Source organism: Geospiza fortis, unplaced genomic scaffold (assembly GCF_000277835.1).
Source record: "Geospiza fortis unplaced genomic scaffold, GeoFor_1.0 scaffold13, whole genome shotgun sequence".
NCBI classification, from domain to species: domain Eukaryota; kingdom Metazoa; phylum Chordata; class Aves; order Passeriformes; family Thraupidae; genus Geospiza; species Geospiza fortis.
In genome coordinates, this window is record NW_005054384.1 from 875,847 (window position 1) to 895,418 (window position 19,572).

The following is a 19,572-nucleotide window of genomic DNA, read 5'->3' on the forward strand; positions in this document are numbered from 1 at the left end:
TATAATATATAATAATTAATTAGCCCTCTGATATCATGGAGTCCTGGTCATCATTCCTCCCACCAATCAGGCGAGAATGACACTGATAGTTTTGTGCATTGGAGGATGCAGAAACATTCTGACTATTGCAGAATATTCAGGATATTTGCTGAATATCCCACTTGATGCACCCTACATCTGTTTAATGTATGCTATTGATGATATTTTCGCCCCCGAGGAGGGGGAGAGGATGATGCATCTGATTCCATCTTATCAGAAGGCTAATGAATTACTTGATTATACTATGTTAGTCTGTATTATATTACACTCTATTACATTACATCTAAGCTGAATCTGCCAAGCACTCAACTCTGCACACAACTGCCTGAATCTCATGACTGTCAGCCCACAGTCCTGACTCACACACACCTGGACCTGACAGGCCAAGGAAACAAAACACCATCACTCTGGGTAAACAATCTCCATATTGCATTCTACTTTGGCACAACACAGGCACAGCAAATGATGAGAATTGTTTTTCTTTTCTCTGAGGTTCAGAGAATATTTCTGGGTTTCACATTATTGGGAAGAATTGTGCCTTGCATTTCTCTGTGAAGAGAAATGTGGTGACAGTGTACATTAAGAACTTTTTCCCTCCAAGAGTAGAAGTAATAAACCAATTTATTGAAAAGTGTTTAGTTCCTGGAAGTGCCACTTACCCCACTCCTATGAGAATTCCTGGGATGGTATCAGAATTTTTCCATCTCCTAAGAGTTTTTACCAGCCTCCTCCTGTGTGTTTTTCTTCTCTAGGTGTCATGGGATGATGTTAAGTGCACCTATGGACGTTCCAACCTCTACTGGTATGCAAATGTATCCCTGATTTTTCCTAATGCTGCTCTAGACATTGGAATGAGGGTAGCAAAGAGAGGGGAGACAAACTGGTTTAGGAACATTGCCTGAGGTGTAGTGGGGATGCAGGAGATGTGCAGTCAGGATTTCTCCACACTTTTGGTTTTGATGCATTGTAAGAAAATGAGCTTACAGGAGGGAGATAATCTCTCCTATAAACCAGAACATTTTTGAGGACCAGCTTAGTTGACCTAAAGCTCAGGAAGATGAGCAGGAGCAATTCTGGGTTACCTAGAGCTTCAAGCATACCTTGTGATGTGCTTTCTCTTTGCCTCCACAGGAGAGAAACAGCCTATCTCTTGTTTTACATGAAGAAGCACCCTCAGCAGCCCCAGCCAGGAGTATCAGAGTGTCTCTGACAGCTCTGCACTGTCCCTGGAGCTCAGCACCTCTGTGCCACTGAGGACATGCACAAATGTTTCACAGGAAAGACATTCTGCACTCAGCCTGCACCTCAGGCTTCACATTTTGAGAAAAAAGTGCAGTAGACACTCAGCTAGGGAAAGGATGAGAAAGGATCCAGGAACTGTTGCAACTAGAGAACTTTTCTTTTGTGTTTTTTTTTTAATTTTATATTTATGTGACTATACATGTTCATTTCCTCTTTAAAAGATGGTGAAGTTAGTCCTTTGTCTCTGCTGCCTGATTATTTTCCTTAGTGCTGATGCCTGGATCCCATTCCAGGGGAAGTGTTTGGCCTGAAAGCCTCTGTGATGCTCCAGGGAGGTGTGTGCTATGTCTGGAGAGCTCTGGGAGCCATACAGAGCCAGCAAGAGCTTGAGATTTACTTTGTCCTTTTAGCACCACGTTAGAGGCTGCCAAGCTGGGCAGGAGACCCCAAAAATCACCCCAGAAACAACTGGGGGAAGGATCAGAACCCTTGTGGCACACACTCCTGAAAACCTCCCTGAAAATGAATCACTGCAGGGGCTGAGATGTGTCAAGAACTGTTTTAAATCAGGAGCTATTGGAGCAGTTCTGATTCCCAAGATGAGTTTGTTTAAATTTGTGCAGGTGATTATTATTTCAACAGGCTTATCAGGCTTTTAGATGCATTTTCTTTCCTGTAGAGGGAAATATTCAGAGCAGCAGAGATTCTGAAGATGGTTAGTGATTTTGCACAATACAGGCCATACATGGTGATGAGGAAAGTGAGATGCCTTGATGAGCTTGAATTTTTGGGATTTTTGGTTGTGTGGCTTTTAAAACACTCTTGCTGATCCTCTTGGATTGAGGATCCCAGCAGTTTGGGATCTGGAAGTACCTTCACCCTAATACCCCCTATGACTGTATCTTTACAAAGGTGGTGTTTTTGTGAGATTCAGCAATTATGAAATAATTTTAAAATTATATAAATTATATTAAACTATAAAACTAATATAGATATATTGCCATCTATGTATAATCTAATTTTTGTGACGTTCACAAATCATGTCCATTTTCTGAAGGCAAACTGAAAAACCTTAGAGAATAGCTGTGAAATTACTCTTTCACGGTTTAGCAGTTATTTATTTCACTGCATTAGCAAGGTCCATTAATCTGTTCAGCTCTGTATTTGTGTTATTTGTTCTGTGGGAAAAAAATCCCAGTGTATTATTTGCCATCAGGATGAGGAATTTTCAGCCTGTTCACCTTCAGGAATGCATTGCACCCTTTCTAAAGCATCTTGCAATGGGTGAGTAAGAAAAAGTTTCTGTTTGCTTTTCCAGCACTTTGCCTCTGTGAAGGAGATAAAAAAAGCTGCATTTTTCTTAGCTGAACTGAGAACTTAATGGGATTAGAGACTGACATTTCTAATTATTTATAACTTGAAATTAAAAAACTTAGGCTTATGAAAAATGCCTTAATGCATCATAACCTTCCAGGGATGTCACTCATCAAGGAAACAATTGCAGAGATACATTTAAGAATCTTTTCAATCTGTGAAAAAAACCCCATTTAATTCCAATGAAAAGTAATCAGTGGTTTTTTTTTTTTTAATAAAATATTATGGGATACATCCCTTAAAATCAGTCTTATGGTTTATTCTTGATCTCTTCTTCCTAAACACTGAATGCAGGTTGAGTATTCAGGGTAGAGCTGCTGCTAATATTTATCTCCACGAGCCATGGTGTGTCTGGGTTTGAAAAGACAGGTGTTTGTTAAGGAGGGCAGGAGCCTTCCTTGAAATGGAAAATGTAAACCCCTTCCCTCTGAATTATTGTAATTTTTGAAACTAAGAGGCTCTCAGGCAAAGATATGGGGATAGGAATAACAGTTCTTTACCAGGAAAATTAAAAATACAAATGCAATAGTGCTGCAGATGGGCCTGGTCCCCCTCTGGCAATGCAGGGGAGAAAAAAGCTGCTCCTCTGGGAATGCAGGGGGCAAAGGCTGCTGTGGTGTCCCAAACCTCAGATTGTATCCAGGTAGGAATGCTTGGCTCCTCCCCTGGGCGGAGCATCTCCCCATGGGATGCTGGAATTTGATCAGCCATGCAGGGACACTCACTGGCCATGGACAGAAGATAATTAATAATTAATGGCCCATGAACAGAAGAGATCTCCTGGAGGGAGGATTGGTTGTGGGAGAGATAAAGAAAACTGCCCAATGAACAGAAGATAACTGCCCCACTGCTGACAGATGGCAAATAGAACACTGTCACCCTGTTCTTTTAAGTTTTTCTAAGCCTTCTGATGTTTACATTCTTGTAACAAACTTTCTCACACCCTTTATGTAAATAACTTACTGTTTTGCATTCTTTTGTAGAGGAAGAGAAATCTGACAGACTGTTAGTTTGTCCCGTGTCATTGGAGAGGTGGCACTGTCATCCTCCCCAACCCACTGTCACTTTTGGAAATCTATAAATGTTAGAGTTAAAAATTAAATGCCTTCTTTTTTACCTTAAAAAAAAAAGAAACAAAACAAAACAAAAAAAAACCCACCAAAAAACCCCCCCAAAACAACAGAATACCCCCAAACCATATCTTATAACTCAGGACACAGCTAAATCTGGACACTTCACCCTTGTGCTGGAGGCACTGTGAGTTTGTTTTCAGGTTTGCTGTCACATGAAAGCTTTAATTGCTTCCACATGGAGATGGGAGAGTGAGAGGGTGAGTGAACTGCAGTGCAAAAACTCCAGTTTAAAAACTCCCAAGCTGAGCTGCTTCTGCAAAAAGCCACCTTGGCTGCCCCCGTGTCCACAGCAAAGCCCAGCCTTGTGCTGCATGAACTGCCCAAGGAGTTATTTTCATTTCAGCCCAGTGCCTGGGGCTCAGTGCTGGTGTGCTGCTGAACAGCAGAGAGGTGGGAACCTCTGCCCAGGGCTACTGACACAAAACAGCTCCTGGCATTTCTGCCAGAAACACTTTTCTACCAAAAAACTGCTGCAAAGGAGCTGGGGTTATTTGCCCTGTGTTTGAGTCACTGTGCAAATGAAGCCCAGCACCAATGGCAAGGGTTTTGAAAAGCCAGATAAAGCCAAGAGGATGTGTTTGGAGAGATTATTGCAGGTCCTGGTAAATCCTCATTTCCATTTTTTGTTTGGTTTAGGATTACCGTGCAGTAGCAAATTACACATCCTCTGCTCCATCCCTGACAGGCTCTTCCTCAGATTCAGATATTCCTCACCTTCAAGAAATGCACAAAAAAATAAATACATCTAATAAATATCTCACAAAGGTATTAACTTCTAAAATGTCAATATGTAATTTACAAAATCACTGAAGGACAGGGAAACAATGATTCAGAGAGTCATGGTCATCACAGATCTCCCCTCTACATAATCCCCTTTTCTCACAAATAAGGAGAAAATCCATGTAGGGGAATGAAATCTCTACCTAGCAGCTCTGGGCACTACAATTGCTGGTTAGACCCTGCTTTCATTGCAGAATTCAGGCCAACAGACCTGATCTTTTTGAGCTCAGAAATAAAATTAAAAGGGTTCTGAATGGAGTGACCACTCATCATACAGCAGCTGAGACCAAAAGCTATGGGGGGCCTTGAAATCAAATATATATATATATAAAAAATAAATAAAAATAATAGAAGAAATATAGAAAACTATAAAACATGGGTGCCTGGTGCAGTGGGGATGAAGCTATATTGGGAATTTTAAAAAAATTATTGCTCCTGTGGACAGGTGAATGCTTCCTCCTGCAAAAAGCAGCTATCTGGCATCTTCTGGTGATGTGTTCAGGACAGGTGAGATGAGAAATGGTTTTGGGGCATGTGCCAACTCCCCAGATACCACTTTTCTTGCAGAAAAGCAGAGACTGTGAAGTTTACAAAAACCTGCAACGTCCACCAATGCAAAATTGCCAAAATTGCCATGACGAGCTCACTCAATAAATTCTCGAGGAGCCTGCAACCAGTTTTCAAGTTCTTCAAAGGGTCAGACAAACCAAAATCCCTGCCTCCTCTTATGATAGCACTTCTGCCCATACTTTCCCTGTCTGCAGCCAGTCAGCAGGCAGGAGGGAGGGGCAAAGCTGGTTTAAAAGGTTTTGCAAGAGCCCGCAGCCCGTCCCTGCCTGACTGCACATGGCCACTGACCTGGAGCTGCCCGCTGGTGGGAGGATGCCCATCCTGGGACTGGGGACCTGGCAGGTACCTGCTGCAGCTGGGGACCACTGGTTGCTGGGGAGAATCACAGCAGATTTTTTCAGCAATCTCCTCTTTGGGTAGGGGGAATGCAGCAAATCTTGTGTGCAATATTTCCTTTTGAAATATCTCAGGTAACGCAGGGATTTATCCCCAGCCTTCAGGAAATCTTAGGAGTGAGTGGAGCTAGTCAAGTAGGTACCAGGTTTTTTCTTAGCTATGGTAAAAAAAATTGCATGCTGCAAAAGTAAAAGCTTCTGCCCAGCTAATTTTTCTTTGTATTTTTTTTTTGTGTGGCTTTTTGGTTTTCTTTTATTTTGGTTTGGTTTTTTGTTTTTTTTTCCTTTTGACACTGGTATTAATAACTCAGCACATCATGCAGGTGTCATCTGTGATGAGTGTGTGTAGATATAGGAACTGAAGGGGCAATAAGTAAATTTGGAAATGGGAACTCACAGTAATCCCTTAGAGACTTGAGGGTAACTTATTTTTATTGGCAGCAGATGAGTGTGCAGCACTTTGCAGGAATATAGTTTGGGTGGTTCTTTACCTGCAAATGTTACCTAATGGACTTTTGGTAAGAGAGAGCAGGTTAAAGAATATACTGAATTATAAATGGAGTCTGGAAATGAGCTGAAAATTTTAAGAAACTAGTCTTAAGAAAGATAAAAAGATTTAAAAAAAGTAAACTTACCCCTCAATCTGAGACTGGAAACAAAATATTCAAATCACAACTTCCCAGCTCTACGAAACACTTTTCTGGTCGCCATAAAAATATCTTAAATTCTTGCCATATTTTTGGGCCATTTGATCTAATCAGCATTTAACTTTATGTGCACAAACAGGTGTGAGTTTGTTTAGCCCTTTCAGTCTTTATTTTTCTGATGACAAAGGGCACTAAGAAGCCTAAAGTAGTTCAAGCAGGCTTTAAAAACCAAAGTGTGCCTTGGGGGAGCCTCTTAGGGCCCGATGCTGTGATGGGAGAGCTCTCTGAAGGAACTTGTTAAGCTGCCAATAGAAACTGGTTAGGAGAATTTTGGGCACATGATCCCTGCCACCACAAAACAATGTCTTCTGTTATGCAATGAAAACAAGGCCCAAGCCCATGGTGATAATTTCATTAAAGCTCTTTGATTTCAAGGTTCCCACAGCAGCCTCCCCTTTACCCGGCAGCTCTGACTCGAATCCGAGCTCAGTGAGCACCTGGGCAAATGAGACAATGGATTATTTTCTCTGGAAAACATCTCACACGACAGAGCTTTATGTAAACTCAAGGGCAGGTTGTTGCCTTTGCTCACATCCAGGGAGGGATGGATGGGGAAAGGGACTGCAAAAAAAGAAATCCTGTAAAACTTTCAACTAGCTCTTTAGTTGTGTGCTGAAAAAAATTAGTGTGTTTTCTATGTTGTTGTTGTTAATTTAGGAGAACCAACTAAACACCCTTTGACTGGAAAAACTTGGAGTAGTGATATAATTTAAAAAAAAAAGAAAAAAGTAGGAGGTTGTTACTGTCTTATTTTTGGAAAAATCCCTTTGCTAAGATTTCTTCTTCTGGGAAGCTGAGAAGCTTCAGCTTCTCTATGTTTTACTCCTCTAAAATGTAATTTAAAAAATTGTTTACCCAGCATGCGAATTGTTTTTAATTAATGGCCAAATGACAGCCAGCTGTGTTGGACTCTCTGAGTCTGTAATGAGTTTTTATTATCATTCTTGTCTAACCTTCCAATGTCATTCTTGTCTAACCTTTCTCTTTCTTTAGTATAGTTTTAGAATATAATATAATATAATATAATATAACACAATATAATATGATATAATATAACACAATGTAATATAATATAACACAATGTAACATAATATGACATAACATAATATAATAATAAATCAGCCTTCTAAAAAAATATGAAGTCAGATTCATCTCTCACCTCATCCTAGAGACACTCACAACACTTCAACAATTAATAACCACAGGAGGTGGTCATGGCTTTGAATCTTGTTTCTGTTTGGAGTGCCATTTTCTGGATTGAGTCATCAAACAGCTCCTTGGTGTCTCCAAGCCAAGAATTTGAAGTGGTTTATTTTGCTATCAAGTACCAAGTGCGTGCTTTACCCAGGAGGTGGCACTGTCTGTAGTGTTTTGAGTCCCCTCACCTCCCTGTCCTGTGTCAACAAGAGCTGGATTGTTTTTGTGCAGGGCCAGCGTGCATTCCAGAGGTGATTGGTTTCCTTATGTCACCAGTATGTCACACTGAAGTTGCTTTTAATTTCTGGGGAAATTAGAACTTATTCCAAGATAGCCTCGTGTCCCAAAGGTGAACTTCCAATACTTAGAAAAGGGTGGATCAGCTCAGGCACCTCATCAGTGACTTCCTTTGCCATTTATCTCACAAAACTAATGAAAGCCAGATCCAGGCTGGTGTTGGAACCCTAAATGCTGAGGATTTTGAACTTTCTGTGCTGAAAGGCACAGACTTGGAAGAGAACACTACATTTGACCTGAGGCCGTGGAGAAGCTTCCAAAATTGATTGATAGCACTGGGATTATGGGTGTGTAGTTGGTTTGAAGCGTCTAATATCACAGGGCGGAAAACTCAGAGTTTGGAGTTTTAGAATATAGTAATAAATATGAAGCAAGATGGAAGTTTTAGGGCAGAAGCAGGTTGTTCTTCTTTACCTTCTTCTTCCTTCTTCCTCATAAGTTTGGGTGATATTTTGTAATTGAACAGAAAACTCCACAGTGTGGACTTCGAGGAATCAGTCATTAGGTTAAAAAAGAAAAGAATTTAGGTATCATTTCTTAATTGGATAGTTTAGTCTTTAAAGACCCTGTAACAAGAGGTAGCTAGCCATTTTGTGCCTTGCTAATAAAAGACTGCAGAACTCACTATGGTGAGACTATAACATAAATAAAAACAACAAACACCTAAATCTAAACAGAAACTATAAATAATAATAATGAATACCTAAATCTAGACAGACACTATCATCTCAAATGACCTAAACAAAAATAAAAAAATAAAATTTAAAAAAAAAAAAACAACAAAAAAAAAACCCCAAAAACCCCAAACAAACAAAAAACCTACAGCTGGAATATCTTGTTATTCTGAGGGCTTACAATTGCCAGATTTTCAGAACAGCAAAGCTCTTAATCTGCTATTTAGCACATCACTGGCTTCTCTTCTGGTTTCAGTCTCTGCAGGGGGCAGCCAGGGATGCAGTGAAGTTTGCCATCGACGTGGGGTACCGGCACGTGGACTGTGCCCACATGTACCAGAACGAGAGCGAGATCGGGGACGCGCTGCGGCAGAAAATGGAGCAGGGCGTGGTGAGGAGAGAGGAGCTCTTTGTGGTCAGCAAGGTGCGTCCTTGGAGGTGGCTCTCACATGGGGCCAAGCTCTAGGGAGGAGAGACAAAATCCTGACATGGAAAGTGCCATGGGATGTGTCAGAACCCAGGACATTCCTCTGGCTGCACTAGAGGACTCCAGACCCTGGCAGGGGGCTCGTCACAGGGTGAAAAAGTAGAATTTTGGGGTTTTAGAATGGGGGTTCAGGAGGCAAGATGGAGGAATCTGGGCATGTCCAATCTCTCTCGTTCTTCTTCTTGTCCTCCATCTTCTGCTGTGATGGTGGCACTTTTGGATTGGTTTAGAGCAGAGACAGACTGTATAACATAGGTGATAGGTATTGCAAAATTATTGTAAATAAAGTGCACGTAGTTTTTAGTATAAAAAGCAAACACCACCCCAAGGCGGTCAGTGTGCCACAACCCAACCTGCTGGACAGATCTCAGCAGGTCAGAGAAAGGAATGAAGTAGATAAGAGAAAAGAAACAACCTTGAGAATGACAGCCAAGGAATCCTGTCTTCTTTTTCAGTCTCAGGGCTGGGAAAAAGAGACTTTCTAACACCTCAGGGTCATCCCAACACCAGGGACCTCGTCAGGGATGAAGCTGGGAATTACCTCCTCTCTGTCAGGGCAAAGCAGTCAGTGGATGGTGAGGGGAAGGAACAGGTCACCCCCTGAGAAACAAAAGGCTGGGTTTGAGAGGGGTTTTTTTGTTGTCCATGTCCATTGTCAGCCATGGAGACAGGAACTGAGGCCGTGCTCCTGGTGGCCTCTGGGATAGGAAGCAGGGCTATTGTTTTTGTGGTCACTCCTGCTGTGCTGCCGGCCTCAGCCTGTCAACTCCTGTATGTTATGCTTTGTTTTGTTTTTTCCCCCCAACAACAATGGTAGGAAAAATAAAGTAACTTCTATCTGCTGGAAGCTGGTGAGTCGATTTTCACCAGGTTCACTTATTTTCTTTGTTTTAATTGTTGCAATAATTGATGGAATTTCAGAGTATCCCATTCTCATTTTAGTTACTTAACAGCACCACAAATAAATTGAGGTGCCTCAAGAGGCAATTCCTCAAGGTGATAAGATGTGCCACACCCTGAGCTGCCTCTGTGCCCTGTGTTTCCCTGCCAGGCATGCTCTGCCACTGTGAGGGCAGCAGAGCAGCTCCCAGGCTTTGTGTTTCCCCACAGCTGTGGTCCACCTTCCACGAGAGATCCCTGGTGAAGGAGGCGTGCCAGAAAACACTCGCTGCCCTCCAGCTGGATTATCTGGATCTCTACCTGATGCACTGCCCCATGGGATTCAAGGTATTGCACCTTTAAGTCCTGGGATCCATCTGTCAGGGCTCTGCCCTTTTGCCTTTGGGACCACACATCCTCTCCAATGAGGAGTGTTGGTAAATCTCATTAGGACATAATGATAAACCTCTGCAGGGAGAGCCCAGGAGGAAAGGAAAGGTCACGCTGCTTAAACTAGTCAGTCTTGTAGCACAAAAACCACCTTATTTTTCCCTGCACAGCATTTTCAACTTTTCACGGATCAAATTACCATCCAGATCACATTCCTCTTATGGTGTTTGGCTGCCATTTCCTTATCAAGAATCAAACATGTGAACTACTTAGTTCAAAAGAGATTTTTCTCTTCTTTCTCTACCCCCAGGTTAAATAAATCCTGGTTTCCCCACTGTGTCACCTCTCTGGTCTTCTCCCAGCCTGAGACACACAGAAGTGCCTGCAGAAGAGTCTCAAGAGACAGATTTTCCTGAAGATTTCTCTGTTGATACAGGCTAGTCCTTTCAGCCATGTCTCACCCCACCACAAACATAATTCAGGATATCCAGCTCAGTGCCTCCAGCTCCACTTGCTTGCCCAAATTTCTAAATGATTTCTTGAAGTACTTATAATTCAGCTGACCTTCATGTTGCTTTTCCTTTTGTGCTACTAGGCAGGAGAGGAGCTATTTCCTGCAGATGGAAACGGCATGATCATTCCCAGCAATACAGATTTTCTGGATACGTGGGAGGTACATTCATTTACAGGCCAAAAATATCTTGTTAGTTTGAAATAACAGCCTGAAAACTCTAAGCTTTCCACTGTGGGAATTGTTCTGAGAGAATTTCTAACATAAAGTATTTGAGATTGCTGATTTCTCTGCGTCCTTGGGCTCCTTTTTGTGTCACAGTGCCAAAATTTAGGTATTTTTATATCTACTGCTTACTAAACTGGCTGGGTTGGCATGACAAGAGGAAATCTTTGACTGTGTGTGTACCCTGCAGTGGCTTGAGCTAACAAAGGCTGTCTCTCTCACCCCTACCCCACTCTGGACAATTTTTGGGGGCTTTAGTTGTAGCCATGCTTCTCTCTTGTGGCACCTGAGCTGTCCAGACTCCAGCAAAGCCAACATGCCTGTGCCAATGTACCACAGCACCCAAATTTCTGTCTCTGGAAGGAGTGGGACTTGGCCAAAATCCTTTGCTAAGCTCTGTGTGCAGCACAGGCTGCCTGGGAGGCCAGGCTTGGGTGTGAATTCAAATTCCTGCTTGGCTGAGACCTTGGGCTTCCTTTCCCTTCCACTCCCATGTGCTCAGCACAGCCAGGCCAAAAGCAGGTAGGAAACTCATCTGAAGCAGAAGAATTCACTGCTGCTTTTTGCCTTCTGTCAGGTGAAGAATAAGGCACATTTTTGTTGTTCATTTGAGGGAAAAAAGTGAAAATTTCAGGCTGCTGCTTATGGCAGCAAATTCAAATGAAAATTATTTCTGCTTTGGAACAAGTGTATCTTCTGCTCTAAAGGCTGCTAGCGGATTATTTTCCCATTTCTTTTCTGCTGGATGTGACAATCTAATTAGGGCTGTCTGGCTGTTTTATTGCTCATGAGTGTGAAAGAAAATAAGTGATGGAGGGGGAACACAGTGCTGCTTATCCTATAATCCAACTGCTAAATGGTACATCTCTCTTGGGAAATTAATCAGTGTTGATCCCCAGTATCCATCCTGTTCCAGATGTCTCGTGACAGCTCCTTGTTGAGCTGCTCTGTCCCAAAGAAGGTGCTTTTTATTATGGGGTGGTTATTTGGTTAGCTGAGGAATTACTCTAGAAGAATCTCTTTCATCTGTCTGAAGGTCTGCCTGGGGACAGTATTTCAAAATAGTCATATTTTACTGAAATAATAATAGTTCAGGAGTTGTGTGAATATTGCTGTTATTTATCTGTGTGGTGACACAAAATGTGAAATCTGAATCTGACCAGAGCCCCACTGTTCAGGTACTGTTCTCACAGCACAGCATAGGAAGATTTTTACCACTCAAGTTTTTGTGTAGGCCTTTTTTTTTCCATATAAAAAATGAAAGACCTTAATAGGAAGTGTGGTTCTGTGGTGTTTCTAGGCTATGGAAGAGCTCGTGGATGTGGGAATGGTGAAGGCTATTGGAGTCTCCAACTTCAACCAAAAACAGATCAATCAGCTCCTGGGCAAACCAGGATTAAGACACAAACCTGCAAACAATCAGGTAAATTGTCCTGCAGCTCCTCAGCACTGACATCACACCTCTCTGGGCTGTTGCACTGGATGGAACATCTCTTAAAAGTCCCTTAAAAACCCCACACCTGCAAAAAGAACCACCTTTTGAAAGCTGATGTGGCACAATGATACTAAACCTTGAAGTACCTTCTGCTTTTGAGAGGTGAAAACTAATTTTTTTTTTTTTTTTGAGATTGAGAGCCACCCCTATCTTCCTCAGGAAGAGCTGATCAAGTTTTGCCAATCCAAAGGGATCTCTGTCACTGCATATTGTCCCCTTGGAGCACCCAACTGGCCAGGGTAAGAATGTTTTGTGAGATTTCTTTGTTAGATGTAGATTGGAGTCAATGCAGTAAACCAGTCTTAGGATGAAACCTCAGAGAAAAACTACTGTAATTAGAAAAAGACTCACTAATTAATTAAAAATCACACCTACAGAAATCTCACACTTATTGTGATACTCAGCCCACTAGTTTCATATTTTGAAGAAAAATGATCAATTGGTTGATGAAAGCAGAGAAGAGAATTCTTAACTGAGCTTTGGTGAGCTTATTAAACATGTAGGAGAATTTCTGAACTAAAAAAAACCCACCCACAACAAACCAAACAAAAAACCAAAGCAGCAGATGCTTATGAAAACAGCAACTTTGCAGTCCTGCTGAGACAAAGGGATTAAGTTTGTAAATGGGGAAGTTGCAGAAATTTTGCTTTTACTCCCATCCTCATGGCTTTCTCTGACCTGGGGCAGGGCTTTTGCCAGAGCAGCTGTGCTTGTAAAGGACAAGATGAAATTCTTGGGATCTGGATCAAAGAAATTCCCAGCCTGATCTCAGGCTGGACATAAATGTGTTATAGTGACCTGTTTTTACTAGAAACTACAGGCCTCTTCTCATGTGCTCACTTGTTATAAAAGGGAAGAATGAAGGCAGCAACTGAAGTAACAAGATGTTAAATTAAAGTGTGCAAGATTATGCTTTTTAATCATTTAAACAATATTCTTATGATACAAGGCTTGAGGGAGAAGACAGTAGGTTATTCAACTACTGAAGCCTGTTTTTTTTTTCAATTTTTACAGGTCCAAGCCTGATCATATTTCCCTTCTTGATGATCCTCAAATTAAGGAAATTGCACTCAAGCACAACAAAACCCCAGCTCAGGTTAATACTGGTCAGAGTTGTTTTCCCTGCTGACATGTATTCTTCCCACTTGTGCTAAAGTAATTACTTACAGAGGTATTATGGAATAATAATAATAATATGGAGTTCCAGCTGTGTCCTGTACACAGTTTAATGCTTTAGAAAAAGTCTCTCTACCTTAATTTTAGTGATGGACAGAAGATTACCAGTGGCTTTGGGCTTTACTGGCACACTGGCTGCCTCTCCACACAGCATCCCTGCCAATCCTGAGCTCTTGCTCAATGCACTTCCTTGCTGTCATCTCAGCTCCACAGATGGATAAGGATTTAATGAGCTCATGTAGTAATTAGGAACAGTCTAGGTAGTGCTTCTCCTCTGTGAGCCCTCTCTGGTTACCAGTAGAGCTGCTCTGTGTGACCATGCAGACACCTTTGGTTTTCAGCTTTCAGAAGACAGAAATTCCTTTTGTGCTCCTGCAGGTGCTTATCCGGCTCCAAATCCAAAGAAATGTGAGTGTGATTCCCAAATCTGTCACTCCACAGCGTATTGAAGAAAATTTTAAGGTAAGAGGGCACCTCACAGAGTCATTAATGGTGTTAAACTACACAGGAAAAAACCCCACTCTGCCAATGGTACAAATCACACCCCTCAAACTTAGAACTGCCAAAACCTTTGTCAGATCCCACATAGGTTATTACTTCTTTATGAATGTAAAAAGTCACTTTGAAAGTAAGGAGTTAGAACACATCAGGAAAGAGCCAAACTCTTCCACCTTGTGGTTCAATTGTGCTGCAGGCAGAGCCCACCAGCACTGTAACCTTACACATTTATTTACTGCTCTCCCTGCATGGCTGTCCCCTGCACACCTCCCAGTGCTTCAGCCTGCTTTTGCTGTTCTTTCTGCACATAAACTTCCTTGTCTCATTGCAAACTGAATTAACCCAGCTGTCTGGGACCTTCATGCAGGTGTTTGACTTTGAGCTGAGTGCAGAGGAGATGGAGACCCTCCTTGGCTTCAAGAAGCGCTATCGCATCTGTGCCTTAACCCAGTGAGTACCTCCTCCTCCTCCCTGCAGGGCTGGATTTCCACTGGATAGCTTAGATTATCTCTTAGATATCCTCTTAACAGACACTATCTCATAGCCCCTTAAAAATAAAAAAAGAGGGAGCCTCAGCCAACACCTGGTCACATCTGCTGGAATCTCACCCTTGGGTTTATCAGAGCCCATCCTGTCCAGGTTGGGAACACTGGGATTTCTGCAGGCACAATGTTCCTAAGATGTCCTGTACTGGATGCATACCAAACTGCTGTCTGAAAATCAAAATCAGCTGGAAATTCCAAAAATAAATAAGCAGCCATTTCCCTGCTCCGTTTTCTTTGGCTCCTTTACATAAGGGACAGTCAGAGTAAATAAACTCCATTTTAAGAATGAGAGTTGTAGGGCTTTTTTTGAAGGGAAGAGCTGTGCCTATGTACTCCTGCCAATGTTATCTAGATAACAGAATGGTTACAGACTCACCAAGAACTGCATTTTATTCCGTTTTCCCAGGTTACCCACTTGTCTAGCAGCACCCTGGGGGCTTGGGAGTTTCCAAGAGAAAGGTTTAATATCTCAGGGAATTTTGGCAATTTCAGCTGAGCATAAGATACATTATCCTTTGAGAAGGTCACTGATACATGCAAATGACACAGAGACTTCACTTTCCCTGCCCTGGATACACTAAGCAGACATGTGTTTTTAATGTAGTTCAGTTTCAGTTCTTCTACCAGGGAAAAAGACCCTTTTCTCTGAACTATATCCTTAAAATGTTTTAATTATGGTCTCCTTTTCTAGATGCAAAAATCACAAGGACTATCCTTTTTTAGAAGACTGACATAGACATCAGCTTCAGATCCTCTGGAGGATCCAGACCATTTATTGTTATTTCAAGCAATTTGCAATATTTTGTGGATTAATTCATGGATAGAAGGGGAATATGTATTAAAAAATGGGAGAAGGTAACTCACAGATATTCTGAAGAGTCATCTGTGGGGAGGATGCATTTGCTTCCTTTGTATCAACCAGTTGTATCAGTCCTTTATCTACTCTTGTAACACAATTTTCAGTTGCAGCAAAATATATATTCTCTATTAATTAAGTAATGATAATGAAGTTTAATAAAGCCATAGATTGGGATTAGGGAAAAGCATTCTTTGTCATAATTATAAATCCTGACTACGTTCAGAGAAAATCTGAATTCTCTGATTAGTTATACTTTTGGACAAAAGGTCAATACATCTATATCTTTTAATTATCAGTACAAGACAATCCATTTAACATCAGAAGACCTCAATGACATGACATGCTGCTTGAGATGCTGAGTTCAGTAATTTCAGTGTAACAGACTGAAAGCTCTTTAGAGGACACTGCTGAATTATGATTCAGGAGCTCTTAATGAGGTTTCCTATTTATGAACTGCTAAAAACTAATAAACTACTAGGAGATTTGTATGTTTGGTTTATAGTATCTGCAAGAGTATATAAATACTGCCTTTATTAGTAGAATGGCTGCAGTTGAGACTGAAAATCTCCTAGAAAATCCAAAGTCTGATAAAGGAGACACACGGGAATTATTTTGTTTGGCAGCTGTCATATTTAGCAAGCAGAAAAGCTGGGCAGCGTCACAGAAGCCAACAGCAGATTTTCGCTCTCCTGTACTGTTCCCTAGGTCCTGCTTGCTTGTGTTTTGACTCAAAGGATGTCTCTGGATGCTTTTGTCTCTGGTTAAAAAAAAATTAAAAGTCAGTGCTGCTGCAGCCCATGCTGGTGTTTTAATGAGGTGTCTGTTAATCAATACTTGCTCTTTAACAATTGACTCAAAACTTGATTTAGGCTCTTGCAGATCAGGATAAGAACAATGTGGCTCTGCACTGCATGCAGAGAGAAGGACAATGTGGAATTAAGGTTCAGGACTAGGATGCACACTTTATGGATATCCTTTTCCAACTGATTTTCTTTGCAGTTAATAAAGGAAATGACATATCTTTGAGCTACTTCAGGCATTTCCAAGATGTTTGAATAACAGGCACCCTAGAAACAACAGGGCAAACTCCCACCAAACTGGATTTCCCACAGCAACTCTTCTAAAGAAAGAGGTGTGAAAAATCTACCAGGAATTGATACTGAACAGTTATACTGCAGTGCTATGGACAGGAAGGTGCCTGTAATGGGCATTCTCTTTTTTTCTCCTCCTGAACATGCTACATTTACAAGGCCAGTTGCAGGATAAGCAATTAGAAAGTGAACTCTGTGGAAGGTGCTCTGCTGCCTGTGGTCACTTGTCAATCCACAGCAGTGGCAGAAATCCCCACTTCAGGCTGAAGGATACAGCCTGTCTTGAAATATTCTCTACTTCATAGGAATTTTCTAACCACATTCCAATTTAATCACAGCTATCAGACTTGAAGCTATTTACAGGATGTTTATAGACTGTGGTAGGCAGGAAGTCAGACTAGATGATCACAGTAGCCATATAATAGTAAAAAATTCAAAACAAGTTAGAAGCCAGAGATTGTGCATTTGTTTCAGAGACAATAGATCTTTTTCAGCTGCAGAGACTTTAGTAAAGGTAAAAGGAGAAGAATTTGGGTGGTGTCAGTTGCTGGGAAATAAAGTGCCCCTGTTTTGCAGCAGAGCCACAGCCCTATTTACAATGTGCCTTTCTAGAAGAGAGTTGCTGCCTCACAGCAAGCACAGCCCTGAGTCTGTTGGAAAGGTTTACAGTATCCCAAGTTAATTTTCAGTTTCTATCAGCTGTGCAGCAGTGCTCTTGCACCAAACCCACACATACATCATTCCTAGTCAGCAGTGACATTATCTGAGCCCAGTAAAATGAAAACACCTTAGCTTAGCATTTTGTCTTTGTATCACAACACATTGTCCCATGACTTCAGCTTTTTATTGTGGAGTTCATCCATTCTGGTAGAGTCAAGCCTCATGAAAAGTTCCAAAGGGGCTGGGTGAAAAAAGTAAAGTGTTATATCTGTGTTTTGGAGAGAAAACTGGATAACACAGGTAATGAATAACAGGTAAAAATCCAAAACTCTTTGCTGATCATCGCTGCTCAAGTTCTCCATCTATTGGAATTCCAAGCTCTCTCATATTGTTCAAAAGAAAACTGAGAAGCCAAAGACTGTCAGATACAAACCTACTTCATGAACTTTTTGCATGCAGTCCTACACAAGCAGTACTGCTCCTTGCCTTCCTCTGAATCTTAAAAAAAGACTTACAGAAGACTGATTAGGATAATGAATAGCCTAGGAGTAATTTATACAGATGGCAATTAAGTAGACTAAGATTTTCCTTGACCTGATAGCAGTACAAGGAGCTGTGCCAGATGTTTATCAAACCTGCAAAGTGTAACTGGAAATAGTTATTATTTCCTCCACTGTAAAAACCAGCAGAATCAAATGAATCTACCAGCAAATCAGTCCAAAACAAAGAAAATATGGCAATTCTTCAAACTGTGAGTGTGAAGCATCATTCCCTTGGAACCTAACAGATTCAGAAGGTAACTGAACAACAGAGTTAACTGGTGGCTGTTAAACATAAAAGAACAAGCTGCTGTCAGAATATTTAAATAACACTTTGCTGCAATGCTCAATTTACTCATCTTTAGAAACTTTATTTGACCACAGCTGGAGAAAAGATGCTGCAATATGTAGATACTTAGTCTGATTCAGTTCAGCTGTTCTTATGAGCAACTACCAGCTGGCTTGTAATCAGGCCTGTTTCAGCTTAGGAAAGATTTTGCATCCAGCTTTTTTTTTTCCTTAAGAATTTGGGGGGCAAATGGAGTGTGGCAGAAGTTTGCACTTGTGGTTCTGTATCATGCACTTTAACAAGTTAAAAGGCAAGAGCAATGTGGCCTATTTAAGGGTTTTAAGAGCTGCCTCACAGCTAAAATAAACAAGGTCCTGCCAGAATAAGACAGGGCTCTGTATTTTTAAAGAAACCAAGGACAAGGCATAGGGAAGGATGACAAACAGTTACTGAGAGTTTGTAGGTGACATACTAGGGGAGTATTAAGCAACTGAAATGAAAATAATTCGTCCCAAGGTAACTGTTCTGTGCCCCAGTTAAGCAAAAGACCTCAAATTTCTAGTTGCCTCTTCAACACAGTGAATACAGATTAAAATCCAAAGACAGGATTTTCTCTTCCCATTTTGAATACTGGAGTTTCCTGTGCCCCAGTTTCCACAAATGAAAACTGAAACAAGTGCATTCCATAGCATTTGTGCAGTCCTGTGAGCTGAGCAAGAGGAGAGGTCCTGTCTCCTTTTTCCCTGGGGGAAACAAATACCAAGTTAGAGAGCATCATATGAAAAGCAACTCCAGCCAGGCAGGCCTGTGTATTTGTGTTCCAATAGCAGAAGTAAAGCTATTTTCTCTCAAATGAACATCAACTGCAACCTGAAACAAACATGCTGTGCCTTGTCAGACTATCTGTGCTGTCCTACCTTCAACCAACAAGATGCCAATTCCAAATAATTCTTGTATTCTCCTGTACCACACACAAAAAAATTTGCAAAAATAGTATCTTGCCTTCTCTAACGAGATAATTGCTGATTTTCTCTACCTGTTTTCCCTGATAAATCAGTTCACTATCATTCCTTGCTACCAAGTAAATGGATCTGTCCTGTGATGAGAGAGCCATTTTCTCCTAAACATGAAATAAAGGCCTGCTAATCTGGTATCCTTTGGAGCAGTGAGTGCAGCTGGAAGTGAAACAGATTTTGTACAAGTACTGCTTTTACCAGTTCCAAGGACATGTTTTTTTCTGTTAGCTGCTCTTAATCTTTCCTGTAGGCTGGAAATCCTCTTCCCAGGGTGTGCTACAGGATCACACCAGCTCAGCTGCTGCAGCAGAGTCCCCAGAATGTCTAGGAAGAGGTCGACAAGGTGGAGCTGAACTACAAGTTCTTAAATTAAGAACACAAAACAAAACACAACCAACTTTTCATTGGAAGAGCTACAAGACTGTATTTGTCCTTAAAAAGGCTTTGATCAGAAACCCAGAGATCTGTCAAATCACAATAGAAAAACAAATGCTGTGAACAGCT

General features: G+C 41.3%; 2 protein-coding genes across 2 annotated transcripts in view; both read left to right on the forward strand.

Annotated features, from left to right (window-relative positions):
* USP18 (ubiquitin specific peptidase 18) overlaps positions 1-1,384 on the forward strand; it is an 11,965-nt gene extending 10,581 nt beyond the window's left edge. The window contains exons 10-11 of the mRNA XM_005425318.3: positions 792-841; positions 1,171-1,384. Of these exons, the coding sequence (XP_005425375.1) occupies positions 792-841; positions 1,171-1,249 (129 nt within the window). The 3' untranslated portion in view covers positions 1,250-1,384. The remainder of the gene's footprint in view (positions 1-791; positions 842-1,170) is intronic.
* A 4,012-nt stretch (positions 1,385-5,396) lies between these two features.
* LOC102032844 (aldo-keto reductase family 1 member B1-like) lies at positions 5,397-15,345 on the forward strand. Its single transcript, XM_005425292.2, has 10 exons — positions 5,397-5,480; positions 8,665-8,832; positions 10,006-10,122; positions 10,760-10,837; positions 12,201-12,323; positions 12,528-12,634; positions 13,410-13,491; positions 13,950-14,033; positions 14,437-14,519; positions 15,306-15,345. Exons 1-10 carry the CDS (start codon positions 5,415-5,417, stop codon positions 15,343-15,345), a joined length of 948 nt encoding a protein of 315 aa, XP_005425349.1. The 5' UTR covers positions 5,397-5,414.
* The last annotated feature ends 4,227 nt before the right edge of the window (positions 15,346-19,572 follow it).

Excerpts from the sequence above, each read along its gene's own strand:
- LOC102032844 (XM_005425292.2), top strand. The coding sequence starts at position 5,415 with ATGGCCACTGACCTGGAGCTGCCCGCTGGTGGGAGGATGCCCATCCTG. Across the intron at positions 10,123-10,759 it reads ACTGCCCCATGGGATTCAAG|GCAGGAGAGGAGCTATTTCC; the intron begins GTATTGCACCTT and ends TTGTGCTACTAG. Across the intron at positions 14,520-15,305 it reads CGCATCTGTGCCTTAACCCA|ATGCAAAAATCACAAGGACT; the intron begins GTGAGTACCTCC and ends CTCCTTTTCTAG.